The sequence below is a fragment of the Apodemus sylvaticus genome, chromosome 6, assembly GCF_947179515.1.
Source record: "Apodemus sylvaticus chromosome 6, mApoSyl1.1, whole genome shotgun sequence".
NCBI classification, from domain to species: Eukaryota; Metazoa; Chordata; class Mammalia; order Rodentia; family Muridae; genus Apodemus; species Apodemus sylvaticus.
Genome location: NC_067477.1, coordinates 115,820,967 through 115,837,531, shown reverse-complemented (window position 1 = coordinate 115,837,531; position 16,565 = coordinate 115,820,967). Strand labels below are relative to the sequence as shown.

At 55.1% G+C, this 16,565-nt stretch overlaps 1 protein-coding gene across 1 annotated transcript; it reads left to right on the top strand.

Annotated features, from left to right (window-relative positions):
* Positions 1-3,141: 3,141 nt before the first annotated feature.
* Slc30a3 (solute carrier family 30 member 3) lies at positions 3,142-10,403 on the top strand. Its single transcript, XM_052184780.1, has 8 exons — positions 3,142-3,319; positions 6,294-6,475; positions 6,902-7,048; positions 7,130-7,283; positions 7,809-8,007; positions 8,153-8,258; positions 8,461-8,595; positions 9,613-10,403. The coding sequence occupies exons 1-8, from the start codon at positions 3,225-3,227 to the stop codon at positions 9,759-9,761; spliced, it is 1,167 nt and encodes a 388-aa protein (XP_052040740.1). The 5' UTR covers positions 3,142-3,224; the 3' UTR covers positions 9,762-10,403.
* The last annotated feature ends 6,162 nt before the right edge of the window (positions 10,404-16,565 follow it).

The window sequence follows — 16,565 nt, the reverse complement described above, 5'->3', positions numbered from 1 at the left end:
AGTTGCTGAATGGCAGTCACAGTTCACGGTGGTGTACGCTCAGACAGAGGAAGGAGCTGCAGGAGGGAGGGTGTGAGACCTGACCTAGTTAAGAGCCAGGGAAGGCTCCCGGGGCAGAGGAGATTTAAATTGCAGGCTCCTGTCATCTTCTTTATTACCAACTAAGAGCCTGCCTCCTCTGCCCTGCTGCAGCCTCAGCGCTTCTCCTGTGAGGAAGGGCTTGAGGACCATGTGTCAGCCACTAGTGGGGCGCCGGGGCACAGCATGCTTAGATTGCGAATTTTGCCTGAGCCCAGCTTTAATCCTGACTTCAATACTTTCACTCCCGATGGGAGCTGATCCAGGGTGGACTTTTAACCTGGATACCCTGCAGTTTCTAGGCTGTTCCCACAGAGGCCCTCTGGAATCTGGCCCTGGATTGTCCTCCCCTAGGGACATCCCGAGCTTCCTGCATCACTCAAGCCTTTGGGACTAAGAGATGAGAGTCACCTCAGGGAAGATTGCTAGAGAGGGCACACAGCAGGGCAGGTAGCTGGACATATCCGAGAATCAGTATTGCACCGCTTTAACAAAGGACCATAGAAGAGAACTCTCTAGAAATTATTAGGAGAGGGAGCATGTCTGTTTCACCCCCAGCTCGGGTGGCAGTGGAGCGGCTCAGGAGGAGGCATGTTGACTAAACTTGAGAGTTCCGTAAGGGACACCAGCCTTAGGCCGGCCTTCCAACCGCTCCAAGTGCAGCATGATTCCCCCATATCTGTCATCCAGACAGACCCCGTGCAGAATTCTCGTAGGGCCTCTTGGCTCCCAGAGAAACAGTCGCAAACACGGGTTTTACTGCCAAGCTTTTCATATGTAGTTTCCCAAGCGAAGGCAACTGTTGGTCTTCCCCCTGCCGGCGCTCTGGGCTTCTGGAGGCGGTGCATTCGTCAGCCAGACACTCAGTGAGGCAGGTTGACATCTCTCCTCTCCGACGTTCCTTTCTCTTCCAGGCCTGCCGGCTTCCCACCCCGTGGCAGGTCCGGCACGTGCCAATATCCGCGCCCCCTCCCGGGCAGTCGGGGACGCTCTGCACGCGCCACGGGCAGCCCAGGAAGGGAAATCCCCAGAGGAAGCCATTGTTGTCTTGTTCCCTGTTGTCGTCATCGATCGAGGCGTGTCTAAATCCGTTCCCCTTTCGGGAGCTCGCCTGAGCTGCTGGGGGCGAGGCTTGCATCGCGATCTCTGAAGTGCAGGATGGCTCTTTGGCTACTCCAGCACCAGCGCGATTGGAATCAGGGAAACTCCAGGGCAAGCAGCGGATTTAGAAAACCGACGGCACTGGGCAAGATGAGCTCGCTGGCTTAGCTGGTCAGGGACGTAATTTCCACAGTGGCTCTGACGTGGGGCAACAAGGTGACCTTGCCTAGTGACTCTCAGTTTGTCCTACCGAGACGCAAGCTGAGGTCCTCCGGACCATTGGGGAGGTTGAAAGAAGAGAGCCCCCATTGGTCCAGACCCGGCGCAGAGGGAAGGCCGACAGTGGCTCCCGGCGCGCGTGGGCGTAGTCCGGCGCCTAGGACATGCAGACTGGGTTTTCTGCTCTGCTACTCTGCTCACTACCATCCCTTTGCGCACGCCGCCCCGCAAACCTGGCTCGAACCTCCCGCAAACCGCACTCTCCCCGCTCCGGAACAGCCTGCCCGCTGCCCGGTTTGTCTAATCCGTTTTAAGCCTCACCTCCTCCGCGAAGCTCTCCCGCCTTAACCCCATCACTTCCAGACACTGTGTGGCGCGCTCGAGGTGTCTTTGACTTTCTCTGTTTTGTTTGGTTTGCCTTTTGGAAATGTACACACGATCTCCTTGTTTGGAACAACCATGCCGACGGCCGGTATCAATCCCAGGGCCTTAAATTTAGAAGGCTCGGTGTGTTCCAAAGGCTGCGGTTGGTGGGGTTGGTGGGTTTATTGCCTGGGCTCACTACCCCCACCCCCAAAACCTCTTTCTGTCCTTGCTTTCTCCCCTCCTCCCACGGACCCTCCTCTTCACAGACTGTCACAGCTGAAAGTGTACAATCCAATTTTCCTCCCTTTTTCATCCTACAGTGGCGGCAGGTGCGAGGAGTAGAGAGCACTGAGCGTTTAAGGTTCCGGCTCCAGCCGCGGCCACCTACTGCTTGTAAGTCTTCCTCTGGGTTTTGCCTTTCCCCAAACTGAGCGCCGCGGTACAGTTAAGTAGGTAAGGAAGGAGTCACGTGCTGACAAATCGAACAAGCAGCCTCCCTCGGTAAACAGTGACCGTGGACCCTCGAGAGGTGACAGAGCACCTCCCGCCGCCCCAACCTCCTTGTGAGAAGGTGGTAACCCAGGCTCTTCAACTGCTAGCCTGGCGCTAATCAGACCCAGGTTGGGGGGGGGGGGGGAAGGAAAGGACATTTGTTCCAGGCCACATGGTCTTGTATGCTTCTGGGACTTAAGTTTACTCGTCTGGAAAGTAAGGATAATATATGGGTTGAAGGACAGTAGGAAGGTTTTTTGTTACCCAAGATCCCTGTATAAAAATACATGATAATTAGCTGTACAGTGCTTGGCAGCAGATTTTGCTCTTGAATTCCTATTCCAGAGCCTCCACAGTGGGATTTCTGGCTGGAGTCCTTAGAGTTGTTTGGGAATGTGTCACTGCTCACCCCAGATTCTCTCTGTTTCTCTCCAGATCGATTTGGCACCTGTTTCTGCCTCCGCGTGGGGGCCAGAGCCACAAAATGATTGGGTGGTGGGGCGACGTCCCCAAGCCGGCATGCATAGGGCAGCAGTGTACCTTCAAAAAGTTTGGTGTCAGAGGGGTCCCTAGATGTGAAAAGCCAGGCTGGGAACTGGTGGGCTGGACTTGGGGAGAGGGCGCTGTGGTGGTTCACCCCCACTATAACCCCCCTCAGCCCCATCTCACGATTTGGCGCGGGGAAATGGGCCTCTGGAATTGGGGGCGGGTCCAGGAGGCGGGTCTTAGGTGTGGGAAATAGAGACTGGGGAGCCTGGAGGCGGGGTTTGGGGAGCTCGCCCCACTTGGGGCGGGGCTCCCGCGGCCGCGGGCTCTGCAGTTCGGAATCCGAGCGCCACAGTCGCCGCAGCTCCCTCCACGCTGGTGGCCCAGCGGGGAGTCCGGGTGGTCCTTGGACCGCTCGGATTTGGCGCAAGGCTTGTCCTGCCTCTCCCCCTCTGTGCGGCCTAGACGGTCGCAGCGGGGACATGGAGCCTTCTCCGGCCACCGGAGGCTCGGAGACCACCCGCCTAGTGAGTCCCCGAGACCGCAGCGGCGCCGGCGGCGGCCTGAGATTGAAGAGGTAGGACAGACCTGGGCTGGCCCTCAGTCCCGGGGCGCCAGACTGATGCCATCGGTCCATTTCGTTGTATCCCTTGGCGCGGGCCCGGCCCGCCTCCCCAGCTCCCCGCGACCCCCCAACTTCGAGACGCCGATCTGCCGGCCGCAGACAGCCCTACTCCGCGCCTCTGCCGCGATACCCCATGTTTTTGTGGTCGGTTGAAGCAAGTCCCCTGCCGTGGCACCCTCAGCTTCCTGACCCCTGCGCCGCCTCCGCCGCTCCGTCGGACCGAGTGGGCCAGGTGCGGCGTTGTCCGCATAGCTCCGTGCGCCTCGCCTCTGGGCATCGGAATCCTAGCTTTAGGCCCCGGACCCTTCCCTCCGCACCCCGGGCTCAGGGCGCCCCATCCAGCCGCGGCCAGTTGTGGGCCCGGGCCCCGGGGATCCACCCGGGCTCAGCGGGCGGCCGTGAGGAGCGAGGGGGCGGCGAGGAAGGAGCAGGTGCGGGCTGGGCGGCGGGGGGTATTCCCGGCTCCGCACAGACGGGGCCGGGGGCGGCGAGGTGTGAGATGAGGCGCGGAGCGGCCGGGACAGCGGGCCGGGGGCGGCGGCAGAACCTCCCCCGCACCCTGCGGGCCTCCCGCGCTCGCCGCGGGCTCCGTCTGCCCCACCATCTCGGGGTGGCCACCGCGACAGGCCTTCCCTGGCCACCTCCTCTGGCCATTTTGTCTGAAAGGAGACTATCCGTTTGTCTCTGGAATTTGACAGGGTCTCAGGCTTTTTTTTTTTTTTTTTCTTCTGTTTTTCCATTCTTTCTATTCCCCCTCCCAGTCCTCTCCTTTTGTCTCTGATGTGGTCTTCTGTGTCACCAGTTTTTTCCTTGGGAGGGGGCCTTAAACCTGAGTGGGCGGGGGGAATGGGGGAGCAGAGGGACTGCAGGCGACTGCAGTCGTGGGCAGCTGTGGGGCTCCAGTTGTGTCTCTGGCATCTGTAGCCTTTGCCTTCGCATCAACCTCTCTCTTACTTGCCCAATAGATACCCCAGGCCTCACTGTTTCCCCCATGCTATATATCATTGTTGTTTGCTGGGGAATTTCAGAAGGCCAGGGAAAGAAACAACAGCCAGCCCTGGACAATCCGTAGTCACACCTCCACTCCCCAGCAGAGAGGCCCGTTAGTGCCCACTTGATGCCAAACAAAAGAAGCCAGCCTGTTGATGGGCGGCCGCCGACATTGATGGCTGGCTGTGTTGCGCTTTAGGAGCCTGAGCCTGAGAAAGGTGACTTGCCACAGCCCCGAGCTGCCGGCCATGCTTCCTCTTGACACTGCATCCTCATCTCCAGGGCCGGTTCCGCCCTCATGACCATTCCTCACCAAACCCTGCAGGGTTTTCTGAGGCTCTGACCCTCCTGGGATAGCGCCTGGCACAGCATCTAGACTCTCGTATGTCCTCTTTCTCCCACTTCACCATCAAGGTCATTTCAACCTGAAGATATTTGCTCTGTCAAATGGGGGGTGTGTGTTCTTCCCTCCCTTTGAGCCCTTTGACTCAGCCCTTCACCCAGCACCCCACTTAAACGCCAAGCCGCAAACCTTGACTTCACACTCCCGCCTGCCAGGAGTGGCTTCTAGGGCTTGTGTCTTCCTTGGATGCCCTCCCTGTTCCTTCCCATTGCACTCAATCCCTCCCTCCCCTGGGCCCTACAGTGATTTGTTCAGACCCCCCTCGCCCCTTCTCCCTGGTAGAAGTCCAGGTCTACAGTTGTGTCCCACTAGAGTGGGCTCCTTGTTTGCATAGTGCGAGGCATAGGTCATGGAACAAGCAGAGATGGGCTCTGAAGCCACTGTCACCTCCCCGTGTCTTCCGGGAGCACCTGAATCATGCACACTCATTCTCAGTCAGGGAACGGGCTTTCCATCCGAGAAGTAAACCTACCTCCCGCCCCGGGTGTCCCCACCTCGGCTCATCCCTTCAGCCAGGTGTGCCCAGGGCCCCTTCCCTCTCGCTGTGGGATCTGCCTACTCTCAGCCATCCTTCCGCTCGGGGATCCTTGTCTCTCCGGCCTCTCAGGCCTGTTCTCTGTCTTGAGGACCTTTATTCTGCTCTTTCCTTGCAGAGCTTTGGGGAACATGGTTCGGGGACTGAGCACTGGGCTAGAATAGACCTAGGCAGTCAGTGTGAGCTCTGTCCTGCCCGTGTCACTCCTGAGTGAGGCCCATCTCTGTTGTCAAGGGATGTGTGGGCCTACTGGGCTCCAGGGAACTGGGGCTGGACTCTGAATCCAGTGCTCCTTTCAGAGGAGCTCACTTGCATCTCCTGTCCTGAGGGGAAGGGACAGTTTGGGAACTGAGGCCCTCGAGCAAGGCTGACAGAGAAGTGCCCTGAGGCCTGTTTGCCCTCACTGTGTTCTCGGAACAGCTTTCCTCTGTGTTTCTCTGGTACTTGGACCTGTCTCTGTCACAATCCTCCACATTTCTCCAGGCCCTTCTGTGGTTCCCGCCATCTCCCCACTAGAACTCACTTGAGAATGCTGGAATTCCTCCGAGAGCAACATCTGCCTTCTGCTGTGCACCACTGTGTCTAGTCCACATGCGTTCCGCTCACTAAGAACCCTCATCATCCAGGAAGAGCATCCGCTTGTTTTGCATTCCTGGGCTGCCTCTCACATAGACATTTGGTCAGTGTCTCGGCTCCCCCACCTGGCAGCTGTGTGCCCCTCCCCGTCCCCCACCCCCAGCCTCACATTTCACCTTCGTTCGTTAAAACATTAGACCACACTGCTGTGACATGGGTTGCAGATATGGAAGTCTATGACCTTGTGTGGGGGAGAAGAGAGAGACTGGGTCTGGCTGTTCATTGGAGTCCCACATGCCCGCAAAGCCTTGGGCATGGGTCTAGCAAAGGGGCAGAGGTGGGCCCCTCTGCTGAGGCAGGCACTGTGCGAGTGACCAGGTCAGTGCTGAGTCAGACCCTGGTGAACATGTCGCCTGCCTCAGTCTTTTCACAGAGCCCTCAGAGCCCCTGCCCGAGGAGCCCAAACTCGAGGGGATGGCCTTCCACCACTGCCACAAGGACCCCGCGCCTCAGTCAGGCCTCTCTCCAGAGAGGGTGCAGGCCCGGAGGCAGCTGTACGCCGCCTGTGCCGTGTGCTTCATCTTCATGACTGGGGAGGTGGTTGGTAAGTTGGGGGACACCCCTCCAGGCCCTTCATCTTCATGGCTGGGGAAGTGGTCACTAGGTTGGGGGACACCCTTCCAGGCCCACATTCTGTACCTGCTAGGCCACTCTCCACCAAGAATCCTTGGTTTCCTGGGTAGAGAAAGACAGGGAAGAGCGCTTGTGGACTGGAAGGGCTGGCAGGGCATCGAGGGGAGATTCCAGGGACAGAGCATGTGGGGTGTGGGCCAAGGCCTGTGTAAACTAGCCCTTAATAACCATCCTCCTGTTATGAAAATCAGATCTATTGTGATGGAGAGACTAGGAACAATACCTGTAACCTTGGCACTTGAGAGAACCCGGCTCTAGCTGCTGCCCCTCTTTCTTTTCATACCCACACATTTGCACTGCTTGCTTTCTAGCATCAGGCTATCCATTTCCCCTGCAGGTGGGTATTTAGCCCACAGCTTGGCCATCATGACTGACGCCGCCCACTTGCTAGCAGACATAGGCAGCATGATGGGCAGTCTCTTTTCCCTGTGGCTCTCCACCCGGCCAGCCACCCGCACCATGACCTTTGGCTGGCACCGCTCAGGTAAGCCCTTCCATGGTATGGTGCCCCTCTGGCCCTGCCAGTGCCTTAGGGCCCTGATCCGATTGCTTGTCTCTTCTGCAGAGACGCTGGGAGCTTTGGCCTCTGTGGTTTCCCTCTGGATAGTCACTGGCATCCTCCTGTACCTGGCCTTCCTCCGCCTGCTTCATAGTGACTACCACATCGAGGCGGGCGCCATGCTCCTGACCGCCAGCATCGCTGTTTGTGCCAATATGCTGTACGTCTGTCTGAGTGTGGGGAGGGCACCATGTGGGGCCCAGGGTGAGCGGGTCGTCTGCCGGGATGACAGAGCACGTGTGGGTGCCTGGGTGCATGTGTGTGTACACGTGTACATGTGTGTGTTCTGTGGTCTTCATTGGGTGGACTGAAAGGGATGGGAGAGAGACAGTTCAGCCAGGTGATATTTGTTAAGGGCTGCCCGGATCCCCGCCCTGCTCAGGTACTTTACTAGTATGGTCTTACTTAAGTCTCTCAATCCGTGAGAGCTAGTCTTCCTCCTAGTACCTGTTAGTGTAAAAGATACTGCCAGGGGGCCAAGTGACAGTTTAAGTAACAGAGCCAGGACATGCATCCCCACCTCTGGTCCCATGTCCAGTATGTTTTGTTCTTGACAGCGTAACTTTTCTCTGTCAGGTAATGCTATTTTCTTTCTGGGATGGGGGAGAGGTGGAGGTTGCTTCTGTATGGGGAGGGGAGTGGGGCCAGGAACGGGCCACCTGCCTGAACGGCTTGCCTTCTTCAGAATGGCCTTTGTGCTGCACCAGACTGGAGCCCCCCACAGCCATGGATCTAGGGGTGCACAGTATGCACCCCTGGAGGAGGGCCATGGATACCCACTGTCCCTGGGAAACACCAGTGTCCGGGCTGCCTTTGTGCACGTGCTGGGAGACCTCCTTCAGAGCCTTGGGGTGCTGGCTGCCTCCATCCTCATCTACTTCAAGGTACTGTGACAGAAGCTACTGTGACCTCTACCAGCTTTGGGGTGTCTCCTTCCCCCCCTGCAAGAGTCCCAGGGTGCCTTCATGTTGTTTTCAAGGACGGCCCTAGGGCCTCCTCTCAGCCATCACCGCTTCTCTGTCTCTGCAGCCTCAGTACAAGGTGGCTGACCCCATCAGCACCTTCCTCTTCTCTATCTGTGCCCTGGGGTCCACAGCTCCTACACTTCGAGATGTTCTCCTCGTCCTCATGGAAGGTGAATTCAGCACCGAGGCCTCCCCCTGGGTCTCCCTCAGCTCCCATCCCTTCTCTAAAACACTGGGAGAAGGCTGACTCTTGGGGCCTATCGCCAGAAGGAAGCCCCGGGTTAACGGTGTGGGCGAGAAAGGGACAGGGGACAGTGTGCTCTGGGGGAGCCGGTCCTAAACAAGGCAGGAACCTGGCGGTGTCGCTTGCAGGTGCCCCTCGGAGTGTGGAGTTTGAGCCTGTAAGGGATACCTTGTTGTCAGTGCCAGGAGTCCGAGCGACGCATGACCTCCACCTGTGGGCCCTGACACTTACTTACCACGTCGCCTCTGCACACCTGGCTATTGGTGAGTGCGCAATAACCCAGCCAGCACCCTCTCAGAGCCAGTGCCCCCACTCCCACGGCTGGACAACCTGGGGTACTGAGGTGTTGGTTGGTTGTTTGAGTCTGAATGTAATGTGTATCCAGGCTGCTCTGAGATCCTTGTACCTCAGCCTTCTGAGTTGCTGCTGGGATTACACTTATGACATACTTTGCCTGTTTTGGATTTCTTGCTATCTCTCTCTCTCGGTCTCTCTCTCCCTCCCTCTTTCCCTCTTCCCCCCCCCCCTTGCACACACATACATTCATGTGCATACTCATGCATATACACATTCTGAAGACAAGAAGGTCTGGGCAGCTAGGCCTCTGAAGCAGCATGGGGAACCCAGTACCTTTAGAACCTCACCATTACCTGCAGGACATAGTTTGGTGACTCGCGGCAGCTCTGCTCAGTGGGGCTGTCATGTTGCTGTTTGACGTAGTGATTATGAAGCCTGTGTGGCAACTAGGGGAAGTGTTGTGGTATAATGCTTGAGGAAAAAAAAAAGCTGAATATAAATTATATCTAGATTATGATTCAACTATTAAAATACATATACAGTGACTCACGAGCTGACAAAGGGTTTTTGAGTTTCTCCCAGATACAGGAAGCAATCAGAGGCATGCAATTTGGATGCCAAAAATATCATAACTTGTGGGATGTTGGATAGTAATGTGAGAGGGACAGTGGAGCAGAATATGTAACATCTGGCTTGTCCTGGGGAGGCAGTGGCAGGCTGCTGAAATACCGAGCTGTGTATTAATGCTCAAGGGCAGCAAGGAAGAGGCGGTGGGGCACAACGAGGCTGTTAGCATGGCCCACTGGAGTGAGTCTCACGTTTTCTTTACGATTTTGTGCTGTTCATATACCACAGAAGGAAAATCAGGAGCCTTAGTCAGGCCTTTGGGGGTTTGCTGGGCTGGGGCCCTTCACTCCTTATCGCAGCCCCTGGCGGTGTAGGACTCCCCGGGGACTGAGCTTCCTCTTATCGCCCTCCCACAGACTCCACAGCTGACCCTGAAGCTGTCCTGGCTGAGGCCTCATCCCGGCTCTATTCCCGGTTTGGATTCTCCAGCTGCACCCTGCAGGTGGAGCGCTACCAGCCTGAGATGGCCCGGTGCCTGCGCTGCCAGGAGCCCTCCCAAGCCTGAGCCTCAGCCCCACCCTCGCCCCACTGCCAGGCCCGGGCTTGCGCCTGGACTCTCCACCTGCCTCCCAGATCAGAAGGGACCTTTCTCTCTCCATCTTCCACCTGCCAAATGCCGTAGCCCCTGCCCCAGTGGCCAAGACCAAAGTGTGTGAAGGCAATGTGGGGAGGGGAGGGTCAGACTGAAGAGCTGTAAGCAGTCCAGGGGTGGGGCGTGGGAGCCATCCAAGCTCCACGTGGAGGGCCACGCGCGTGCGTCCCTCTACGATTTCTGTGTTCCTTTGACGGGCTGGCTGGCTAGCTGGGGACATCTGCCTGTCTATGTGCTGTTCGTGTGCCTATGCCTGGGGAGGTCATCAGGGGCCCCCTCCCCACGTGATCCTTGCTCTGTCTATGCAGGGGCCCCAAAGCCTGCACTTTGTTTGTGTGCCCTAGTCCTGTGGTTTTGTCTGTTGTGAATGTGTGTTCTTTGGTGCTGTGGCTTGTGTGTCCCTGTGTGGCTGTGCTGGTCTGTGAGTCTGCTCCACCTGTGTGTCCATATGGGATCTGTCTGTCCATCCCTGTGTCGGTGCTGTGTCCTCAGCTTTCCCCAAGGGAGAGGGAGGACGCCACTGCAGCTCCACCAATAAACTTGGCTCTAACTCTATTCTGCAGTCCGACTCCTCCGAGGTGGGACCCACAGTGGCCCCACAGCCCTCCTGGGCCCTTCGCACTTGTCCACTGTCCCTGTCCACAGATAGATTCAGACAGGGGCTGAAGGCCACCAGCCATCCCCAGCTTTTCTAGCCCTCGCTCTTGACTCAGAGAAGTCCCCGTGTGAGCAGAGAGAGCAGGGGTGCAGGAGGTGATCCCGGGGAGCCCTTCCCACTAATCCCCCAGCAGGCCAGGGCACATTCCTGTTGGTGGGTAGCTGCATCCTCTGGGGAAAGGCACTAGACTACAGGGCCAACGCGGGCTTGGTCCCCGTGCTGTGTCAGCAGGGCCTAGAAAGGCGACAAGACCTACTTGTGTGAACTACTCATGAGTATCAGGCTTTTATTTTTAAACATTCATTTTCCTGTTTTAAACCATATACTTCATCAGATTCTTACAACCACCTCTCTTTTTCAATATTTTCAAGTCAATTTTCAGTCTCGGTAGCCCTGGCTGTCCCAGAACTCACTCTGTAGACCAGGTTAGTCTGGGATTCAGAGATCCTCTGCTTCTGCCTCTTGAGTGCTGGGGTTAAAGGTCTGTCTCTTTTTTAACAGTCTCATATAGACCAGGCTAGCCTTGAACTTGCTGTGTTGCCCAGATAATCTTAAACTCTTTGAACCCCGTCTCCACCTCCCTGAGTGCCAGGCTTGTGCACATGCGGCAGCCGGTTTCCTGTAAGCCTTGAAGCAGGCCTAGTGTTTTGTTTTGAGACAGGGTTTCTCTCTGTAGCCCGGGACCTCACTCTGTGGACCAGGCTGGCCTCGAACTCAGGATCTAGCTGTCTCCACCTCTCAAGTGCTGCTAGGATTAGAGGTGTGCGCCACTACCTGGCAGCTACTGCTGGTTTTTTGTTTTTGTTTTTATGAGATACAAAGTAGGACTCAAAACCAGAGCTTTATGTGTGTGAGACAAGAACTCTTTGACAACTGAGCTACATCCCCAGTGTGCCCTCTCTCTCCCTCCCTCTCTCCTTCTCTCCCTCCCTTCCTCCCTCTCTCCCTCTCTCTCTCTTTGACTTTCACTTGTACAGCTCACCTTGTACCCGCAATCCTCCTGCCTCTGCTTCCCAGGAGCTAGGATTATAGTCATGAGCTACTGTATCTTGCTAATCCTTTAAAAAAAAAAAAAAAAAAAAAAAAAAACTCACTGGGCTTTGGCTTCAGGCCTGTGCTTTGGAGCAGCAGGAGGTAGCCGGACCTTCCTCCGTGGGTTGATAGAGTTCCAGCCCGAAGGCCCCGCCCTGGTCATCATCACTTGCCCATCTGTTTCTGTGAGCCTTCCTCCCCATAGTGGGAATAGTGTATCCTAAAATTATTTTTTAATCATAAAATCAATATGTCCTGTTGGGGTTCAGCAGGGGAAGTCAGGGTATTCTGTACTTCCATAAGTAACTGCTGCCCAGCCCCCACCTTTCTGTGTGAATACTGATATCTACATACGCGGGCTCCCGTTACAGGACCCATGGTGGCAGCACTTTTGATCACCATCGTGCCTCCCGGACACATTTTCCCCCAGCAGCACAGCACTTCATGACATTTTCAAGACGAGGCCTTTGGACATGTTGACAGTAGGCTGGCTCACTGACATCCAGCCGGGGAGCCTGGCCAGGCTGGGGACTCAGCGGACGGACGGCAGCAATGGCCAGCTTGGAGCTGGGAGTGAAGGGCTGGGGTCCACCCACTCAGGCAGGATGCAGGGGCTGCCCCAGCTGCTCTCCATGCTCTGCTAGCTCCTGACACTTTCTCATTTTCCGTCTCATTGATTACAGGCCCCAAATGACAGCGTAGGGGTAGGGATGAGTGGGGGAATAGGGAGGAGGGGTGGGCAGGGAGGATGTGGGGATGATTGCCCTGTGAATGGCTTTAATCTGCTGCCACCGAGATTCCCCAAGTCAGGGGAAGGAGCAGAGTACTCAGGACACAGAGACCATACTTCCAGACTGGCTATCAGCCTATACCCTACAACACGGTGGTCTGAAAGGATTCACTGAGGTCACCTGCCTATGCCCTGGGTGATGGAGCAGGAACACAGGCTACCCCCTCTGTCCTACCCCAGACCCTTGAAGCGCTGGCCCTGCCTTTCTGCCTTCTGTCATAGGCTATGTTGTAGACAGAGGAGTGGGCAAGACCTAGAAGCCAGTCTGAGCGCTCTCCACCCCTCAGTGGTGCTTCCTCCCAAGGGAGCGGAGGAAACCCTTATCTGCAGCGTAGCCATCACCCTTCCTATTATCCCCGACCCATTTGCTTATCTGGAAGTCCCTTCCTCCAGGTACCCTTCCCTGCTTGATAAAATTCATGGTCTGGGAGATGTGAGGTGAGGGAGCTAAAGTGGGGGTGGGTGGGAGGAGCTGCAGGAGCACAGGGCAAGGGGAGGACCCACCAGTCCATCAAAGGCCTGGCATCTCTAGCAGCTGAGTGACTGGGGTAGGGGGAGGAGGGGGCCTGCCTGCCAGAGAGGGACCAGAGGAACTGAAGCCCAGCAAGGGTGAGGGGGATGGGCAGGAAGCTGGCCTAGTCTTGTGAAAGGGCCGCTGGGATTCTTCAGAAGCCGCTGGAGACCAAGGGTAGCTGAGGCTCTTGGGTCTTGGGCTCAACAAATTAGGCCAGAGACCCCTTCTCATCGGGAAGCTCAGAGCCTGACTTCATCGTGTATGGGAGCCACGGGCCAAGACTCGGCAGTGCAGGACATTCTGTCAGGCTCGGGAGAGCATAGAGTGATTAGTTCATAAAGCCTTATCCACGGGGCTGCAGAGCAGAGATGGCTCTGTAATTAAGCTGTCCTAAGTTAAATTCTCAGCACACACATGGTGGTTCACAGCCATCTATATCTGTAGCCTCATGGGTTCAGATGACCTTCTGGTGTGCAGATGTACACACAGAACATCTACGTATGAGAGAGAGAGAGAGAGAGAGAGAGAGAGAGAGAGAGAGAGAGAGAGAGAGAGAGCGCAGGAGAGCCCTGCACACCCCCTGCAGTGGGTGCTATGGTGCACGGGCTTCCAGGAACCAGACTGATGGGAGCAGCGCCCCCTGCGGCCGGTGTCAGGACAACAGCTGGGGCCGCCAGAGTTTGGAGGGAATCTCATCATTCATTCTAGCCAGGATATAATATATGTTAGAATTATTTTTAGTGGATGGAGACAGTCATGGATACTGGGATCCAAACTCATAGTTTTGGTTTTGAGCCTAGCCTTTAACTGCTGAGCCCAAGATTTTATTATTTTTAATTGTGTGTGTGACGTATGTCACATATGTGTAGTGGTAACCCTGGACAACCCCTTGGAACTGGAGTTACAGGGAGTCGTAAGCCCCCTTATATGTGGGTGCTGGAAATCAAACTCTGGTCGTCAGTAAGAGTAATATATGCTCTTAACCACCTAACAATTTCTCCAGCTCCAAATACTTTTAGATTTTGTATACTTACATGCATCTGTGCACGTAAGTGCAGAAGCCCACAGAGGCCGAAGACTTTGGATCCACATGGACCTGGAGTTAAAAGCAGTTATGAGACCCAGCACAGATGCTGGGAGCCATACTTAGGATCTCTGTAAGAGCAGTAGCCGTAACCACTGAGCCACTCCAGCGTCCACCCACCTGTCCATAGCTTTAAAAAGTATTTTTTTCATTTGGTATGCCCGGTACGGTAACACACATCTTTTATCACAGTACTAGGGAGGCAGAGGCAGGAATTATCTCTGTGAATTCTAGACCAGCTAGAACTACAGTGAGGCCCTGTTGCAGAAAGAAGGGCTGTGTGTGTGTGTGTGTGTGTGTGTGAATTTTGCCTTCCTGTATGACTGGACACCATATGCCTGCAATGCCTGTGGAGGCCACAAGAGGTCAGACACCCTCCCATCGCCCATGTGGGTGCAATGATTCAATCATCTGCAAAGCTCCCAGTTCTTTTGATCCCTGGCCATTTTCCCAGTCTCTGGGTAGTTTTTAGTGAGACAAGGTCTCACTATGTAGCCCTGGCTGGCCTAAAACTCCTATGTCTCAAACTTAAGAGAGATCCACCTGCCTGTCTCCTAAGTGCTGGAATCAGAGGTGTGACTGTCTTAGCTGCTCTAGGTAGAACCTGGGTGGGTGGGTGGGGCGCTTGAACACATGATCCTCCAGCCTCTGCCTCTTCAGCTTCACACACCAGCCTGCTGTACCCCAATCATCGCCCTTGTCCTCTCTCTCAGGACAAAGTTTCTCTGTGTGGTACTGGCTGTCTTGGAACTCGCTCTGTAGACCAGGTTGGTCTTGAACTCAGAGATCCACCTGCCTCTGCCTTCGGAGTGCTGGGATTAAAGGCGTGCACTACTACCACCACTCAGCATCCCTGCCATTTCTTAACCCAGGCCATCTTTACTTTTGATCTGATCTTTGTTTCCTGATCTCCCTGCTGGTAGGACAGAGCTCCTCCATCTCTCCTGGGAGCTGCCTCCAGCCTTCCTTCCCACTCAGCCCGTTTGTCTCACCAGCCAGCATCCATACCATCTGGGATGGAGCTACAAGGTCAGACTCCTGCTAGCTCTACACCAGAAACTTCCAACTCCGCTCTTGACAGCTCTCAGGCATTGACAAGCCTAGTGGTCACTAGTGGCAGGAGGCAGAGCCCTGGAGACTACTGACTTTCAGGCACTTTTCTATACAAAAATTGTGAGGAACTGGAGGTAAATGACAAGAGGTGTCTTTCAATGGGTTGGACAGGTTTGAAGGATTCACCTAAAATACCCAAAGAAATATTAGATCTGCAAAGTGCTTAGGTCAGCACCTGACACAGAACTGTTAACTGGTTCCCCCCCAAAATAGGTCAAATGTCTTCAGTATTGAGGGCAGGAAACTGACTTCAGGCAGCCAATGAGAATCACACAGCACACTAAAGGTGGCTTCTCAGCGGAAGGAGAAAAGGCTCAGTCAGACATGGCGACTTAATTAAAATGTTTTCTTTGCTAATAGCTGCTTTCATTTTTATCTCCCAGTATTCTAAGACCTAACTTCTGGCTGCAGGGGAGTTTATTCAATTTAGAGCTCTGTTATGATTAGGAGAGCCAAAGCAAGCAGGGCAGGAACACCTCCCACCACTTAGCAACTGAGGAAAATGTGCATGCCACTTGGCAGCAAGCACCGCTTCCACACAGGGACGGCTCCAAGTTCTGCAGAAATCTGTGGCCGTCTCATGGGCTCCAGTTTTACACTTGTACAGTCTAAGTGGAACAAAGTACCGGAAGGAAATATTCTTCATATGGTATCACTTGTAACCCATCAAGCTTACCCCTCCAGTTTGAGAACTGGCTGGGAAATGGGGGGGTGGGGGGTTCAAGACAGGAAGGGTTCACACAATAGCAGGTCTGGCTGTCTCGGCCCTACTTAGGACACAAAACTGTCCCTAGATCCACTACTCTTCATACAGAATCCAGGCTATAGGACCCACGTTCCCTTGAGAATTAACACACAAATCTCAGCCTATGATATCTCAACCCCACCCCCACCAAGCAGGAACCCTTTGCCAAGTCTGGCTCACTTCTGTACGGCAGACCATTTTCACCCTCTGCCAGGTTTAGTGTACCTGAGATCTTTCGCTCAGCCCTGCCCTGCCCACCAGCCCTTCCTCAGTCATGATCTCTGCAAACTGGTTCCATCTGACACTCCAGCCTCGCTCCCCAGCTATTTGATCCGTCTCTCCCAGTTTTGGATGTCCTTAAAGCCAGAAATGACCTGTTCCTTTCTACTAGAAAGATGGGTTTGAGGTCAAGCAGGCGGTGGCTATCTCAGAAGCACCCACCACTTCTCGGAGCCAGTTTGCACATCTGGAAAAGTGGCTCAGAGGCTGCTGACATGAAAGGAAAATATTCGTGAAGTTTCTGTTCGCATCACTTTAAGGGTGGAGTCGCTTTCCACTGCTGCAAGGTGCGAACTACTCTGAGGGAAGAGGTTTGTTTTCTTGAATGGTGTCTGGGAAGGATGCCTTTCTTATAACCTAAAACTGAAAATCCTCTAAGGACTTGGGAGGGCGGAGGGAGGCCGCAAACTGTGGACAGCTTGGGTTATAAGGCATTCCACACACACCTGCAAGATACTGCAAGGCTTTGTTTCAAAAGCCTGCAAACAAACTGCAAAGGTGA